This window comes from Aedes aegypti, chromosome 2 (assembly GCF_002204515.2).
Source record: "Aedes aegypti strain LVP_AGWG chromosome 2, AaegL5.0 Primary Assembly, whole genome shotgun sequence".
In the NCBI taxonomy this organism is placed as follows: Eukaryota; Metazoa; Arthropoda; class Insecta; order Diptera; family Culicidae; genus Aedes; species Aedes aegypti.
This window is the reverse complement of record NC_035108.1, coordinates 359,819,700-359,836,986: the sequence shown is the minus strand read 5'-3', so window position 1 is coordinate 359,836,986 and position 17,287 is coordinate 359,819,700. Positions and strand designations below refer to the sequence as shown.

The 17,287-nt window shown below is 35.2% G+C and overlaps 1 protein-coding gene across 1 annotated transcript in view; it reads left to right on the top strand.

Moving 5' to 3' along the window:
• LOC110676888 overlaps positions 1–17,287 on the top strand; it is an 81,845-nt gene that overhangs the window by 35,608 nt on the left and 28,950 nt on the right. Inside the window, exon 3 of the mRNA XM_021846444.1 lies at positions 13,515–13,600. Within this exon, the coding sequence (XP_021702136.1) occupies positions 13,515–13,600 (86 nt within the window). The remainder of the gene's footprint in view (positions 1–13,514; positions 13,601–17,287) is intronic.

Here is a 17,287-nt window from a genome sequence, read left to right as displayed (position 1 = left end):
TGAAAAAATCATCGTTTAAAGTTTAGTGTTCTGATATGAGTCATGTTCGTAATATGAGAAAAAACGGTATACGACCGTTCTACGCAATGATCCCATGTTTTATAACATGCAACCGAGAAAAACCACAATTATTAATTCGAACGCTTTGCGCTCTGTATTGGAAAACTTTGTGGTAAATTTATTTAATTAATTTAGATGCAATATATAGTAGAAAAAATAGGGTATTTATAACAATCGAGATTTCATATTTTTACTTAAATGTAGATCAGTACGCATCGTAGTTTTGTGCTGTAGGTACAACCTCTTAGAGCAATAAAACATTTTTTCTCCATAAACCTCAAATTCACAACAGTTTTTTTTTTTTTCAAAAAATAGATTAAGAATTGTCGCTTTACGTGGCAAAAATAAAACAAAAAGGTTTTCTCCGAAATGGGCACTTTTTTCCAAGGATGACGAAAATTAGATTGAAATAAGCCATCAATTCGATCCCTCAAGCAATTTTTTCGAGCAGCAAATCGAAGCAGCTATAGCCCATAATTTTCGATTCATGTGAGGTGAAGTCCATTGGGGAAACCGAGCCTTCTTTCCTAATCGTAAGAAAAGGAGACAGTCGTGGATTTTTCCCAGTCCTACTAATCATGATGGAAAAACAACCCAATCTGGTATTCGCCGGATAATGCCTTTTTAGACTATTATTATTTAATTCACTTGAACAACAGCGATCTAAATGATGTTAAAGCTTTAGAGGCAAAACTTTTGTTCAATGTCTGTGTGATATTAGAGTGCGGCTTATTTCTAATAACATTTCGAAGCATCTTCTATGAATGCGAGTTTTGCCCTTAGATAGGTTACGCAAAAGTGACCTACGTCCCACTTTTCGCTCAACGATCCTGCATTTTGAACATTAATCTGGCGCTAAAAATTATCCTGCATTCTACTCAAATCTTGAAGATGTCCCTCATTTCCACAGAATTTCTTATTAAAGGTAATTTTGCAGCTATATTTTTGATGACGTATGTTTTAAATTTATCTTTATTAAAAAAAATCCAATCATCCATTGAAAACTTATATCATTACTATACTCGACAACTGCCTAATAGTTGTTTTAGCAATGGGACAGAAAAGATGTCACAGAAACTTAATTGTGGTTTTTCGTGCATAAATAAAACCAAATAAAAACATTTTCTCTTAAATTTTAGCGGTTTACGTATTTTGAACAATAGTTCATCCATGTTCTCACTTCACTGTTGTAAAATTCTCTGAGAATCGTACTAGAGTAATGTTAGAACCCCTCCCAAGATTATGTGAGATTACTTGAGAATCTGTCGGATTAGATTCCAGGATTCAATTAGAAACTTGCTGAGGATCATTTGTAAATCCTGAAGGGCTGCAGGGTGTCCGTAAATTTTCCGAATAAAAACATATAGGAAGGTCTTCTTTCACATTCAAAACAATAGAAAAACAATGATAACGTGCTTTTTGTAATACATCCATATATCAATAGAAAATAGATTTTTAAATACTTTTGAAATGATTGCTTCTTACTGAGATATGCAAATTTATTTTTTTCGGAGATGTTATTCCGAAGACCGGTTTAAGTCTTAAAGATCGAAAAATGACTCACTTTAAGACCACTCAATACATTTGACTCGGGTTTACAGTTATTTGAAATCAGAAATGCGTCAGACTTACTGCTTAATAATGCAATAAGTTATTGAATCATGCAAGAATACCTGTATTTAACTATTCCGCTTGATTGCACAGCGGTTTCCATGTCGTGCTCCGCGAAGCACGGGTAGATACTCCGCGACAGTTTTGAAAGTTTTTACCAATAGCTTGAAATATCTTAACTTTTTGCTTTAAAATTTTCTCTCAATAATATCAAACTAAGCATTATCTAGAAATATACTATAGCAACGCATTTTGACAACATCTCAAACCAGCAACTGTGTTTCGTGCGCAGCAACATCGTACAATTTTATCGAATGGATTTTGTTTTGGAATTTAATTATTTATCAGTGTTTTCATATTATAGAAACATCTCACGGAAGTACAAATGAGTTGGATCGCTGAAATACCAAGATTATGACGTCAACATCTGCCTGAAATGTATTGCTCGTAGAATGTTGCACCGGAATTTAACTATATGCGAAGTTTTAAAATAATCACTGTTTCAGTACACCTTTTGAGAAACTGAATAGGCTTTATGGCAATGGGGATGAGACTTTGAAGACAATTTGAAGGAAAAAAAAAACAAGAAAATTTATGTAAGCTTGACGATATATGTTGGGTTTACATATTTTTTCTCATAGCTCTTAAATTTTTTGGTATAATCGTTCTTTTAAGTGGGATTATCATACTTGTGAAACATCTTAGATATCTTTTCGCCTTGTTTGCATCGTATTTCATCAATACTTTTCAGCTGTGAATGGTTTTGCAATCATATTCTCAAAAACAAGTTTTTACAATAAGAGTGACCAAATGTCACCCCCTCTATAGGTGAGATTGGGTAATCTTTCATTCACTTGTGGTGCCGCTGTTAATAAATATTTATCTTTAATTTTTTGAACAGTTTAATGTACCATCAAAGTACATACAAACCAAATTTGAAGTTTATTAGAGTTAAATTGTGATAGTTATTCAAAAAATAAATCGTATATATCCCATTAAGACCCATTCTCACCCCCAACGACGATACAACAATAGATATTTATGCAATGCGTTGCATACATCATTTTTCGCAAAATGCAGTGTGAATTGAATTATTTATAAGTAGGAGCATGAACATATATCAAAATAAGCCACCTGGCCATCCACACGAAACATCGGCTTATTTTTCAATCAGGTAGGTATTTATTGCGCATTTCTTTCACCACTGGACTATCGCAGAAGTTTTTACAAGTGCGGAAACGCTAATAAAAATGCGCGACTGCATCAAATCGAATTGGTGTCTTAGGCGGGCTTGTTCTTTACAATCCAAAGAATAAGTGGTCTGAAGACACCAACATGATTCGATGCAATCCCTCCCTTTTATTCGTATTTTCGTACTTATGAAGCCGCACTTCGCAGTCCAGTAGTGAAAAAAATACACAATATATGAATGTCACAAATTTTCACGCTTCAGTCAATACCGTACTTCCATCTATATTTACTATTCGAGTACCGTGCTGCATCAATACCCGGACGCTTAAGTCGACAGAAATATTCAAACTTATATTTAGGTATGCTTGGTTAAAATTTTCTTGAAATGTTAATATTCAACATATTATTACACTTTAGATCTTCTAGACCAAATTTTCGATATTTTTCATGTTTTTTACAAGTAAATCAACGAAATATTGGAGTGTGTCTTGGCTTTAAATCCGGACACCTGATCAAATGATGTTTTTAAATCCGGACATTTTTGGATCAAAATCCGGACACCTGTGTTTTATATGATATTTTTGCAAATAAAAAAAAACATTCAATCTCGTCGAAATAATATATTTTAATCAATTCTTCGTTTTTCCCTACACTGTCACAAAGAACAACACAGAATTAATATTAGTGATTTAATTACCTGAACTGAATCGTGCGTTTGGCTTGAGCTCGTTAACGTGTGGCTGGAATCTCAGGTATACACAAATAATCTTTCATTACACCATTTTCTTATTCACCATTCTTAACTCACAACACTTTATAAGGATATGTTTCAATAAATTAATGAATATTATCAAAGTGTCCGGATATTGTTACCGTCCGAATTTTGATTCACCACGGTACGGACCAGGTAAGACGCAGCATGCAGTGTTTCTAAATATTGTACAATTATTCCTTATGTGTGCCTTCAAGAATCGTTTAGGAACTGAATTCAGGAACATAAAGTTTCGGACATTTTGGGAATGAATCAACTGCCTCTTTTACATGCACTAGACGAATCGATTACAAATTAGTATGGCTCATTGGGGTCAATCGGTTAAGGATCGCCCAATGGATGTAAAATCAGAAATTATCACTTTTCAGCACTGTTTTTACAGGCAGGAAAAGTAGGCTATTATGTTGTTCATTCTCTTGATGAAAGGTAAGCTTATATAAAACGGAACTGCAAAAAAAAAAAAAACATTTAGATAATCTGCAAATAAAAATCAGTGTAATTGTGTATAGAAAACTGTTACAGGATCAATCCTGAAAAACGTTTAAAATGAGACACCATTCCAGAGACATCAGCTCTATTTTGTTTGTCACAGTTGCAAGAAAAAGTCCAATAATAATAATATAATTTAGTTTCCATCTCTATAGCCCAAAACTTTGTCCTCAGCTCGAAATAAAACCGAGTAAAGCACTGTGACCACATGAGGTCTCAAACAAGCTACATTTTCCATTTCACACTAGAATAGCAGCAACAGAATTAGTCCATGTAGGTCCTATTTGAACATGAATTTTGTTTTAATGCACAATCACGACTTTCTAGAACTAGATAATTGGAATAAGACTTGGATTTAAACCAGAAAATACGCTTACCGACCTCTCTACTCGGAATCTGTCTTTTCTACAGCACACATTTTCAATTTGTTTTTGAAAACATATAATATAATAATAATTGTGCCATTGAAACGAAATCAACCAGTGTTTTTTTTTGTTATGTACCCTCGATCTTTCCGGACAAACATGTAAAAAGGGCCACAATTCGCTATGCATTAAATTTACATTTTTGTTGGAAACAGTTAAAAGATGCTTTTTTGAATACTTCATATTCAACAGGAATAAAAGGTGCTCTCGTGAAATTGATTTTCATTCGATTTGTGTCACCTTTGATGAAATGCAAAAATATGTTTTGATCAATTACTCGCTTTTATCATGTTTGTCCATTGTTTAAATCCCAACTCACAGTGATAATTCGTGACAACAGAATTTTGACACACTTTGACGTACAGAAATTTCGTATCGGTTTCTCCCTCCTAGATAGGAACCTTTCAAGTCATCAATCTGACATTTTGACTTTTTTTTTAAAAACGACACTGTCTACAGCTCTGCTGATTTAAAATAGTAAGGAAGAGATAACGTATTTGAGTAATTTAATGATGATAAATACTTGAACTTCTTAGTGTTTTCCATATCTTTATAGAAAGTGTTTTTCATATCTTTTTAGCAAGTATTGAAATGATTTTCGATTTATACCTTTTTTCTTCAGCTATCCACTTCAACATATTTTCCACTGCATAACAGTGGTACAGGTCGGACTCGATTATCCGGAGACTCGATTATCCGGGGACTCGATTATCCGGGATTCGATTATGCGGAATTTTAGACTCGATTTTCCGGAATTTGTTTTTTGATGTTCTTATTTTTCAATTTTTATGCATAAATCTGAGATAATTTGGTATTACAATATACAATATGAATGGTTTTGCAGTTTAGAACGTATTTAAGAAAAGGGGAGTTTGAAAAAGTGTTTTTTTTTGTGTATGCTGGTCAAATTTTTGTTTCTTGTAAAGACCACTACTGCTCCTAGAAAACATTTCTGGCTACGCCACCGCATCATATAAATAAAATAACAGAAAAAGATAATATTTAAGTTCTATTGTAGCATATTTCAATTTTTTTTCTTAGTGATTCGATTATCCGGAGGATTCGATTATCCGGAGTGAAAAAAAATCGATACTCCGGATAATCGAGTCCGACCTGTATGTGCGTACATGATCGTGGATAATGTTGTTGGAACAAAACACAATTGGTCACTTTATTTTGAACGCAGCTTTGGTATAGTACTAATGAAATACACAGAACGTTCAATGTTGGAACCATTGGAGTATATGTCGAACAAAATTGTTAATAATATAATTAATTAATAATATTATATTGTAAAAAACATGACGCAACTAAAATGAAAGGTTAAACGCACCGTTGCAAAATAAGTAATTTCTCGTTTCATGACGTTTAAAATAACCCTATAACGACGAAAAATTACCCAAAAATAAACAATCAGCTTGCAATTCATCACTTGAACTGTACGCGTTGTTTCTATCACGAATCTAATGACACATAATTTCACTCCTGTAATGGTAACATTGAAAACGATAGAACCTTCGGAGGTCACACTATAGCGTCATCTAATCATGCAGAAAAGAGTGGAAAACGATCCTTTATTACTGGTACCCACGCGTCGATTCGCCCACACGTTTACGTTACGTAAAATAAAGGACTCATTCATTTTTTCAGCTGTTACACTGCTCGGGGTAACGTCAAATTTACGATTAGCATAAATATAAAGCACCAGCTATTTTAAGTGTAGCGCGTGTGCCACCCTCTCCGGTACTCAGGTGTGCCGGTTTTTGTAGTAGAGAGGAGAATGAATGGCGTGTAGCACCTAGCTTTACAGCTTTACTACACTTGTTCCCATTGCACCGCCATCAACAATGTATTCGCCCCCCACAACATTGCTGGTATTTTTCGCGTGATTTACATTATTTGCATATTAAATAGCCCAGCTGAAGGAGAAGCAGTAATGAATTAAATACCGCGCACTGAGCGCACAACACATTCAGAGCTAGGGAACGACGACGACGTGCTTTTCCTGGACCCGAAGGAACACTTATGGTTGGCCCCGGGAAAGTGCTTTCCTGTTCGCATTAGGGTGTGAAACGTTTCAGGGGTTATTCCATAGTCTTGAAAGATTGCCCTTCCTGACCTAAATTTTCCAACTTGCTGTGCATGTTCAAAAGATGTGAGTTCTGTTCAACATTATTTTTTTCAGTCGATGTGCAGATAAGAAAATGTATGTATTGACTTGTTCAATATTCTACTAAGATATTTTGGAAGCAAATTATGATTCAAAAGCTCAACCACACTCTAAGCAGGAAAGACGTTCAGTAGTTGGTCCGAACCACCAACAAGGTTTCTTCGCTTGAAGCGCTTACAACGATTAGATAGGCAACGAGGTCCAGGAATATCGTTCCCACTCGGCGGGGATAATGATTGGTGTAGCCAGGATTTCCATCATGGTGGGGCGAACGATCTCGAAGGAATTATTCACCATTTTTTTACAAAATAACAATTTTTGATAATATCCATCCTTTTTCTGTGGTTATTTTGAACTTTTGCATGACACGTAACAGTATGAAAGATGCAAATCCTCCTCATTCTATTACAGTGAACAAAGTGGAGCCCAAAATGCGATTTAAATATAAATTTGTTCAGGACGGAAAAGGTACGAAATCATCCTAAAACAATCTTCTAATGTTTCAGCCAGGGACGAAAAAAAACATGCTCACTATACTCAATTCACTGACATTTATGCCACCATCAAAGTAACCGCACCACCACCAATATGATTGTACCAATGAAGATGGCACAAAAATAGATGAAGAAAATAACCAACGATGCCCGTATGTCATTGGTGTTTTTGATTATCAGAACCAGAAGAGTATCAGTTTTAAAAAAATGATTTTCAATGAGGTTCATATTAATTAAAAAATATACTGCTTTACGGGTAATGAACAATCCGATGCACGGAATCGATGATATTGACGCGTCTTTAGTGTGCTTCATGCAAGAATTACAACTTGCCGAAGCGGAATGTAAAAGACTCAAGCTGTTTCGAATGAAAATCATTTTTTGTTTCCGATTATCATAAAGCGGTTGAGTATCAGCAGGTTAAAAGAAAAACTGAAAATCTTGCAGCAAGCGCTTTGTCAATCTTTGTTGTGTTTTTAAGGTGAGGATAAAAACAAATAAAAATCAACGAAGATTCTACCAAGCAAGCGTCAATATAGGCGAGGGAAGATTGAGTGTTTTCGTCCCTGGTTTCAGGCATTAATTACTTCAGAATATTTGAAACAAATCCTGCAAAGTTTTCGAAGAATCCTGAAGCTAGACATTTTTCCAAGAATGCTTTCAAAAGAACTTGAGAGTCTTCTCATAATCTAAGCCAAAGGGTTGTTTGTTAAAGCATTTAGAATTACTTCATTCAATTCAGTTTTCCTACGAATTTTAAGGATTATTCCCGGAAATATACACACTTAAAAATAATTACGGATTACGGTGAATTTTACACACTTAAATTATTTTAATATCATGCACACACTTAAATTCCGGCCAAGCGTGACAAGCTTTACAAAATTTTTGAAGAATCCATACAAAAAGTATGACAACGGGGGGGAGGTAGTCGCCCCTTCTGAGTCAAGTTTTTTCTAAACAAAGAGAAAAAGAAAATACAGTAAAATAATATAAGTGTGCAGTAAAATAAGGTTGAATTTACGAATCGCAGTGATAACTGATTTATAAGTGGGAAATAGCCGTGGTCTCGAAGATGAGCGTCTGCACTATACTTTTACGTGTACACCATTTCTCCCACGAACACACACTTTTTGATTAGTATAAATATTGATTTGGGAAACCACTAAAAATTGTTACATTATCGGTCTCGGAAGCGTTTTAGCATCCTCCTTGACGTATGTTTCATCGTCTATTAGAATGCATTGGTATAGATTGTCCAAAAAATGGTTGTATAGCTTTCGAGCTCGGTTTTTGGCACGACACTTTTGTTCCAGGGACTGTTTAGGGGTCTGCTGCTTTTTGCAGGTCCTCAAGTTATGTCTTTTCTTAATCCGCTGATTCATACCGATGCTGATTTTGAATTTTTTGGCCAAATCCCGAGTAGAGAGGAATCGGTTCTGTTGAACATAATCCACCACTTTTTGGTTCAATTTGGAGTCACCCGAGCTAGGTTTTCGTTTGCTTCTTTTCGAATCCTCCAAAAATAATTCCGTACCGAACCTTTCGATTATCCGTTTCACACTTGCCGGTTAATCTTTTACTCGTTTTGCGATCCGATTGAAGAAAATGCCCTTCTCGGTGCACCAGATGTGCAAAATTTTCTTTTTAACGACAATTTAAATTCGTGACATCTTCCGTACAAACTTTACGAAACAGCAAAGAGAATGAAATAATGAATTTTGACATGTAAACAAAAGCATCCGTACAATTTTTAACAAAACTTTTAATTTTCATAATAAAAAAACATTCGTTCGCGCGCAATAAATCGCCAAACATTTGCGACTACTTTTCAATGCACTCCTTACTCCGACTACCGTAATTTCTGGTTAAATGGATCATTTTTCACGATTTTTCAAGTCTGCTTTCTAAAATGTTATCAAAACTATAAAACTAAATGGAGGAAAACAAGTACAACGGTGAACTTCATTGGCTTATATACTTAAATTTTCTATTAAAAGTGATGTTAGTACATAATCTTTAAAATAAACAGCTAAAAACGAGATGATTTCTCAAGCAGTGATACTTGATCCTCGTTTTAAAAAGCAAGGATTCGAGAATGAAGATGATTACAAATCAGCGTATGATGCACTATTAAGCCAGATTCGTGATCTACAGGATGTTAAGTCAATCGGCGAAGAATGTTCCAGGGAAGCTGATTTTTCGGAGCGTTCATCGAAATCGTCACTTTGGGAAGAGTTTGATGAATCTGTCAGCAAGATACAATTCAAACAAGATCCTGATGCTGTCTGTAGTATCGAGCTGGACAAATACATTGCAGATCCCATCTTACCCAGAACCAACGATCCGTTAACTTGGTGGATGGAGCGTAAATGCATTTACCCAAACCTTTTCAGCATTATGCAGAAGCGGCTGTGTATTCCTGGTACTTCCGTTCCGTGTGAACGAGTTTTCTACAAGACGGGACAAATTTGCAACGAAAAAAGAAGCAGGTTGAAACCAAAGAACGTATCAAAAATTGTGTTCATCCATCAAAATCTTTGAACACAATGTATGAAAATTGTAACAGTGTTGGTTGAATCCTAAATAAATAGCAAATATAAAACAAACAATCCTGTTATTATTTTAAAACGATATATCTGAAACAAAATAACTAGAATATACAAAAAAAAAAAAACTAAAATTAATCGAACGGAAGAACGGTTCAAATTAAATAGTTCTTTGCAAAAAACTGCTCAGCTGAGAACGGTTCAACGAAAATAACTGTTTTGCCCATCTCTAGACTAAAGTTTACCTTTCTAATAATCGTCATCAGTTTTCGCGCTGATGTTGGTTGAAACTTAAATGGAGAATAATTATTAAAATGTTTCTGATCACAAAAGTGCCTTTCTCTAAGAAATATGGGTAACAAAGAGGTAGTTGATACAATAACTAGGTGTAATGTTGCAGGATCGGTCATTTTTGGATCTCTTGTTAGTCATTTTCTCCATATCCTCGTTTGGTAAGATAAGGCGTTGTTGAAAACCACGTTAGATTTTATCCAAACAAAATCCCAGGTCTCCTGTCAATTAACACCGTGTCGACGATCAGCTGTTCCGAACAAGGGAGGTAATCGTGGCTCTTTACTGCTTGCTACCTCAAAGTGTCGCTGGTTCTAAAATGTAAACATCCATGTAAACAACAACGATGGTGAAGGCGTAACCAATTTTCTCGAAAACATCCATTTTGAAAATTTAGCTGAATTTGCTGATCAAATTGCCAACAGCACACTGCAATGGCATGTAGCAAAAAACTGCTTGCAAATAATTTCTTTCAAACGCATTGATTACCTGTAATTTCGCAAATAATGTTTATGTTTTGGCGTTAAGTTTTAAAATTGGTTCTGGACTTAGGTTGGAGGCTTCTCAACTTTACTCTCATTTGACAGCCGACCTCCACCCTTGGTTCCGAAACGTCTCGTAAAATGACTCATAGTTTTGATGCTTTTTATAGTTCTATACTGAGTCAGAATCAGGGCGAATGTGAAAACTAATACATTCTCAGTAAAATCGGTTTTATGATAAGCGGATATGATTTCAATTCTTTATTATGTTTCCGATCGATTTAATTGCATGATGCATTTTTGTATGATCCATTGCAATATAATTTTTGTTGCAAACCATTTGATTTATTTTCATTCACTTGTTAAAATAAATAAGAATGCATCATGTGCCATTTATCAAAACTTATAATTGTTGCGCCCCTCGATTTTTCGTCTCCTTCAGTTTGACAACAGTGATTGTCAATTTTGTCCTTGTCCTTCTGGTTTGACTATCACCAGCTTCGCCGTTTTGCTACGCTTTATCACACGAACCTTCATCACTATCGCCCTTCTGCACATTAAGTTTCAAATGCGCCCGGTTACCGCGTGGGGAAGAACGGCGAAATTGACATCAGACTTCGAATTGAAAGAGAATATCAAACGCGCCTTTGTATTTTTATCACTTATTTCGTGAAAAACGTTATGTTTTGGAACAGCTGTTAGGTGAATACAACTCAGTTTGTTTACATTTGTCAGTTAGGCTGTTTTTCTGGTACTGTATTGAGTTTACCAATAATTGTTTCCATAGTAGATGCTATCCATAAACACATCTAGATACTTATTACTTCCGAATAAAAAAAACTTGAATTTTGATTTTTGTCTATGGAATCTGTGGAATTTCTCGAAAAATTCATTGAAATGGTTCGTGGAAAAGTCTCTGGTTGAATCGTCGATATTTTTTTGGATGAACCGCTGCAGAAATCCTTCGATGGAATTTCTGGGAAAGTCTAAAGTTGTACCACTGTAAACATACTGGAGGGACATCCCATCAGAATGCCGAAAGATTCCTTGTAGTAATTGCTCTAACTACGCCCGTGGCGATGATGCCATCCGCACATTGGAAGTAGGAGAGAATCCCTTCCGGTTTGCTCTGTGGTATGGGAACCGGGATTGCCTTTCGTGACCCAACCATTAACGAGCGTAATCAAAGGGATTAAGTGTTCAGCTTTGCATTTGCATCGTTATTCATAGCACAAATTGGAATTATGGTAGACGTAAAACAGCCAGCCCCCCTTCTGTGATAAATGCGCCAAGGTTCTGATTGTAGCATCAGCGAACACGAACATACCAAGCAGGAGTGCTTCTTAATATTATCTGGAATGGAGGAAAACCACTTCTTCATATCCCCTTTATGATGCGAAAAAGGCACAACAGGAACGAAAATGAATAAAAAAATCTTCCTCCTCGATCCAACATGTGGGCTGTAAAATACATGAGATTTTCTTTCGACTGCGTTTTCCCTACAAAGGGGAACTAGATGTAAAATACGCAACCGTAATATCTCAAAGATAAAAAAGTATTTTAGTTGAATACGATTTCTGTATCCGACATTTCCCAATTTCGTCATCAAAAATATTAAATGCAACAACGTTTTTGCCAACATTGGGAGAAAATGGCGTAGAGTGCGTTCTGTCAAATTTGGATACCTTTTGCAGTACCGAGGGATCAAATGCAGTACTAGAAGTGGTACCCATTATGTTCTCGACCATGACTCTATTCGTTGCTGGTACCATGTAACTCAAATTATGCCTCAAAAATTAAAACTTAAACGAGACAAAGAACATTATAGTATCTACACTTTTTATATTAAATTTAGGGGAGGGATTATTAGAGTATATTTAAAACTACCAATTGAACTTTAACACTTCACTTTTTGCAAAAAATAAAATACTAAAATCACTAGTAAGGCGAGCAAATACCTTTAAACTCTAATATGTGTTGCTTATCTTGACAGATAGGCCTATTTCGTCTGCGATTACAGACTTCTTCAGTGTCGAGTGCTAGACTTGAAGAGAATATCGCATGGATCTATTATTTATACTAAAAAACTCTTACGACATATTTTAAATCCTTGGAAACTTGACGTAGCGGAAAGCATAGAAATTTTCAAACAAAACCATACCAAAAATGGGTACTCTTGGCTGTTTAAACTTATACCTAACTTTCACACACACAATAAATAAACACGTTAATTGACCACCTGCCAAACAAGCAGGAATTTGTAATTTTGACAATCCTTTCATTTGATTAGGTACACATTATTTGCTCGCCTTACACATTATTTGCTACGCCTTACTAGTGATTTGAGTTTTTTATTTTTTCAAAAAGTGAAGTGTTAAAGTTCAATTGGTAGTTTTTATTATAGAATCTGCTGCATACATAAGAATAGGAAAATAGCTGGATTTTACTACGAAAAAAACAAACATTTGTGGTTCAGGTGGCGCGTTATACCCCGTTGTTTTGAAAATCGTTTGAAAATGTTAACATTTTTTGAATTTCATGTCTTAGATATGATTCCTTCAATCCAATGACTGTTTTAGTAGTTATAAGTGTAAGGTACGATTATTCATGAGACTTACCTGTGAACATATTTAGAATAACATTTCCGACGAAACTCATAGCCATAGTCATATTACCCCGTCTTCCCTTATACGGATGGGATGATTGCGGCGGATGGTAAAAGAGGTCGCATCCCCATACAATTCATCTACACATATTCATAACCCCTCCCTCACAAGTGCCCTCTGCTCCGAGGACGGGATCCCATCGAGATGGCACCGGAGAGATTGTAAATCCGAATCCGTTGAAAATTAATTTCTTTCTCCTTTGTCGTTTTGCTTTCATGTTTCTTCTATTCGGAATTTTTGCTTGCGGCTTTTTGGATCCTTTCGGGGGACCTTCGGCGACCCAAATTGGCCCTCTACTCCACCGCCACCACCAGGTCATGGTATCAAGTGCTACAACTGTGATTCGACCAGCAAGGAGGACTGCACGGAGATAAGGAAAAACACCGGAATCATCGCGGAGGTAAGTGGATTGGATTCTATACGATGTAGCAGTATTCATGTTATTTGTGTAGCATTATCTACTTTATTGTTGGTTTTCAGGATGTATGTTAGGATTTGGCGAATTTTTTTTGAAATTATATGAGCATTCTATGGCTTTGAACCCAAATTGCTGCAATAGGTAGCATTTTTTTTGTTATCGTGAAATAACAATTTCATGAACAAGGCGCTTCGACGTGGCTAAGCACGCTTGATCGAAATCAGATAATTAGATAGTTACACATCTCGCGTTGAGGGCGTATCTACAGTTTTGGCGGGAAATGAGATTTCGTAATATTTGAATTCCATGGGTCCGAAACCATAACCCTACCAAAAATTATGATCAATAACATTATAAAAATACCATATTTTCAAAAAAATAATTGTACAGAACTACAATGGAAAAATTTATACGTCAGGCGTAACTTTTTTGATCATTATCTCTTGAAGTTGCGCCAACTGTGATACTGTTCCGTATTTACAAAATGTCTATCGGAAAACATTTGCTGCTTCGTATTATTTCATCGTTTTACACACGATTTAACACAGTTGTATAAGTTCAATACATTCCACATTGGTCCCAAAGCCATATCTAGGAAGACAAAAACGATTGCGCCTAAACCGTCAATTTTAGATATATGGTGTCTTCGGCAAAGTTTCTCCATATTTCTCAGACATTTTTTTCAGAGATGTGAAATTAGGGTGGCCCATACGGTTTACGAGATCAGCACATAAACTTTTTTGCTGACACATTTAGGACTACACAATGTTCTACAATGTTTTAGAACAATCGATTTGGAGCAACTTTGCCGAAGAACCCAAATTTCTATCTTTTATGGTTCGCGAGTTATAATTTTTTTAACAAAAAGGTTAGGGTGGTACTGAAAAATCAGTTGTTTCTTGATAACTTTTCATACGATAATTTCTCGCAAAAACTTTGTTCCGAGCACTTTTAGAACTTTTGATTGCGCAACTTTTTGCCTAAGAATCTAATGTTCTATATCTTATGGTTACAGAGTTATCGAAAATTTTCTTCGAAAAAATGGTTGTTTTCAAATGCCGATATCTCCGAAAGGCGCAACCGGATTTTCAATCTTTTGTCGGCATTAGAAAGATTATCTCTTTCTCTGTTTATGGTGAAAAAACTGTGAGGACGTTTTTTGTTTGAAAAGATTGACAAAATTTTGAAAATAATATGTTTTTTAACCGAAAATTGTCCATAACTTGAAAAATATTCGAGATAGCTCTTTGGTGCCTTCAGCAAAAATGTGCAAAATTGAAAGTTCTGAAAGCGCTTCATACAAAGTATTCATGAAAAACTATCGCTTTAAGATATATTCACCATAAACCGTTTTGTATCATAAAGAAGCGAAAAAAGAGATATTTGCTGGAACAACCGGAATAACTGTATGTAAAGTCATTTTAAATTGAATATATATGTAATGAAAAAAGATCGATCACAATAAGCGAAATCTAAGGAGTTAGTTGTTATTTCACGCGACATATTGTTTGTCCAGCTAATCTATGCCGTGGTTGGTTATAAATTGCTACCGCTTCGGCTTACTAAGCAGAAGGTCATGCGTTCAATACCGGTCCCGTTTATTATATTATCATCCCTAAACGATTACAAAACGTATACTTTGAAGAATTCCTTCAAATTACCAAAACCTTACTTCCCGTGATATCCTGCTATAGAAATATAGAAGTATCTGCAATTATTCCATTATCCCATTCAATTCAATCAAATCCAATAAATCTGCCACAACGAATAAGTGAGGGCAGCATTCGCCTGTTAAAGAATGCATGAATCTTGAACAAGAGCCAGATATAAATCCCAAATATCTGTCTAAGGTAAAGAACCAGAAGGTGGGCCTTGATCACTTGAAAACTGCTTCAGCAAATAATTTTCCTTTTTTCAACTCCTTAGATTCCGCTTACTATGATCGATATCAACACATGTGTATTCAATTTAAAATGACTTCACATACAGTTATTTCGATTGTTCCAGCAAATATCTCTTTTTTCGCTTTCTTTACCATATAAAATTCGGTTTATGGTGAATATATCTTAAAGGGTTGATTTCTTATGAATGCTTTGTATGAAGCACTTTCAGAACTTTCAATTTTGCACATTTTTGCTGAAGGCACCAAAGAGCTATCTCGAATATTTTTCAAGTTATGGACAATTTTCGGTTAAAAAACATATTATTTTCAAAATTTTGTCAATCTTTTCAAACAAAAAACGTCCTCACAGTTTTTTCACCATAAACAGAGAAAGAGATAATCCTTCTAATGCCGACAAAAGATTGAAAATCCGTTTGCGCCTTTTGGAGATATCGGCATTTGAAAACAACCTTTTTTTTCAAAGAAAAGTTCTTATAACTCTGTAACCATAAGCGATGGAACAGTAGTTTCTTCGGCAAAAAGTTGCGCAATCAAAAGTTCTAAAAGTGCTCGGAACAAAGTTTTTGCGAGAAATTATCGTGTGAAAAGTTATCAAGAAAAAACTTATTTTTCAGTACCACCCTAACTTTTTTGTTAAAAAAAATCATAACTCGCGAATCATAAGAGAAAGAAATTTGGGTTCTTCGGCAAAGTTGCTCCAAATCAATTGTTCTAAAACATTGTAGAACATTGTGTAGTCCTAAATGTGTCAGCAAAAAAGTTTATGTGCTGATCTCGTAAACCATGTGGGCCACCCTAATTTCACATCTCTGAAAAAAATGTCTGAGAAATATGGAGAAACTTTGCCGAAGACACTATATATCTAAAATTGACGGTTTAGGCGCAATTGTTTTTGTCTTCCTAGATATGGCTTTGGGACCAATGTGCATTCGAGGGTGTAGTATGGCTTACACCTGAAGAAATGGTGAAGGAATTCACTGCAGTTGCATGTGAATAATGTTCAAAAACCATTCCAAACATTTTCCAGTATATTTGTTTTACCATCATTGAAAATAGCACAGCGGATTCCCGTACAGACGCCTCATACGATGTTGTAGGAACAGAGAAGGACGATCTGGAAGCAGTGTACAATAATTCGTATTAATTCAATCAAATTCTGGTTGAAAATTGACAAGCTTTCCCTGTATCTTAGCTGTAAACGATACATGAACCCCAAAATGGCATTGTCGAATAACATTATGTTTCTCTAATTGTAAATATGTCCAAAGTGCACTTACTTGAGAAGCTGGTACGATTCCAGTAGGTATGAAATTTTAACAAAAAGTTATTAGAGGCTCTCAGAGTCTGTTTGGTGTAATACAAATGTTAATCGGTGTTTTTTAATTTATCAAAAACTAATGATTTTGCTTCGTGGCGTAACATTTTCCAATGCGCCATACCGGCGTAGCTACAATTTATTTCATTATCCAACATATTTTATGTGTACCATAAAACGGGGTAACTTTGATAGTTTTTTTTCGAAGGAATCTTGAATATTTATGCATGCTGTTTCAAAGAATTGTAATTTATATTTTTAAAACAAGTACCGGCATCCTAGCTATCGATTACAGTTGGTAGATTTCCAACAGATTCATTTTGAAGGGATATTTAACTTTTCACATAATTCGAAGTAGGTTTTCTGTTTTAGGGTTACTTTGATAATGGAGTATAAATCGAATAAAATTGACTGAATTTCGTAACATTTATAGGACATTGCATACCTCTAG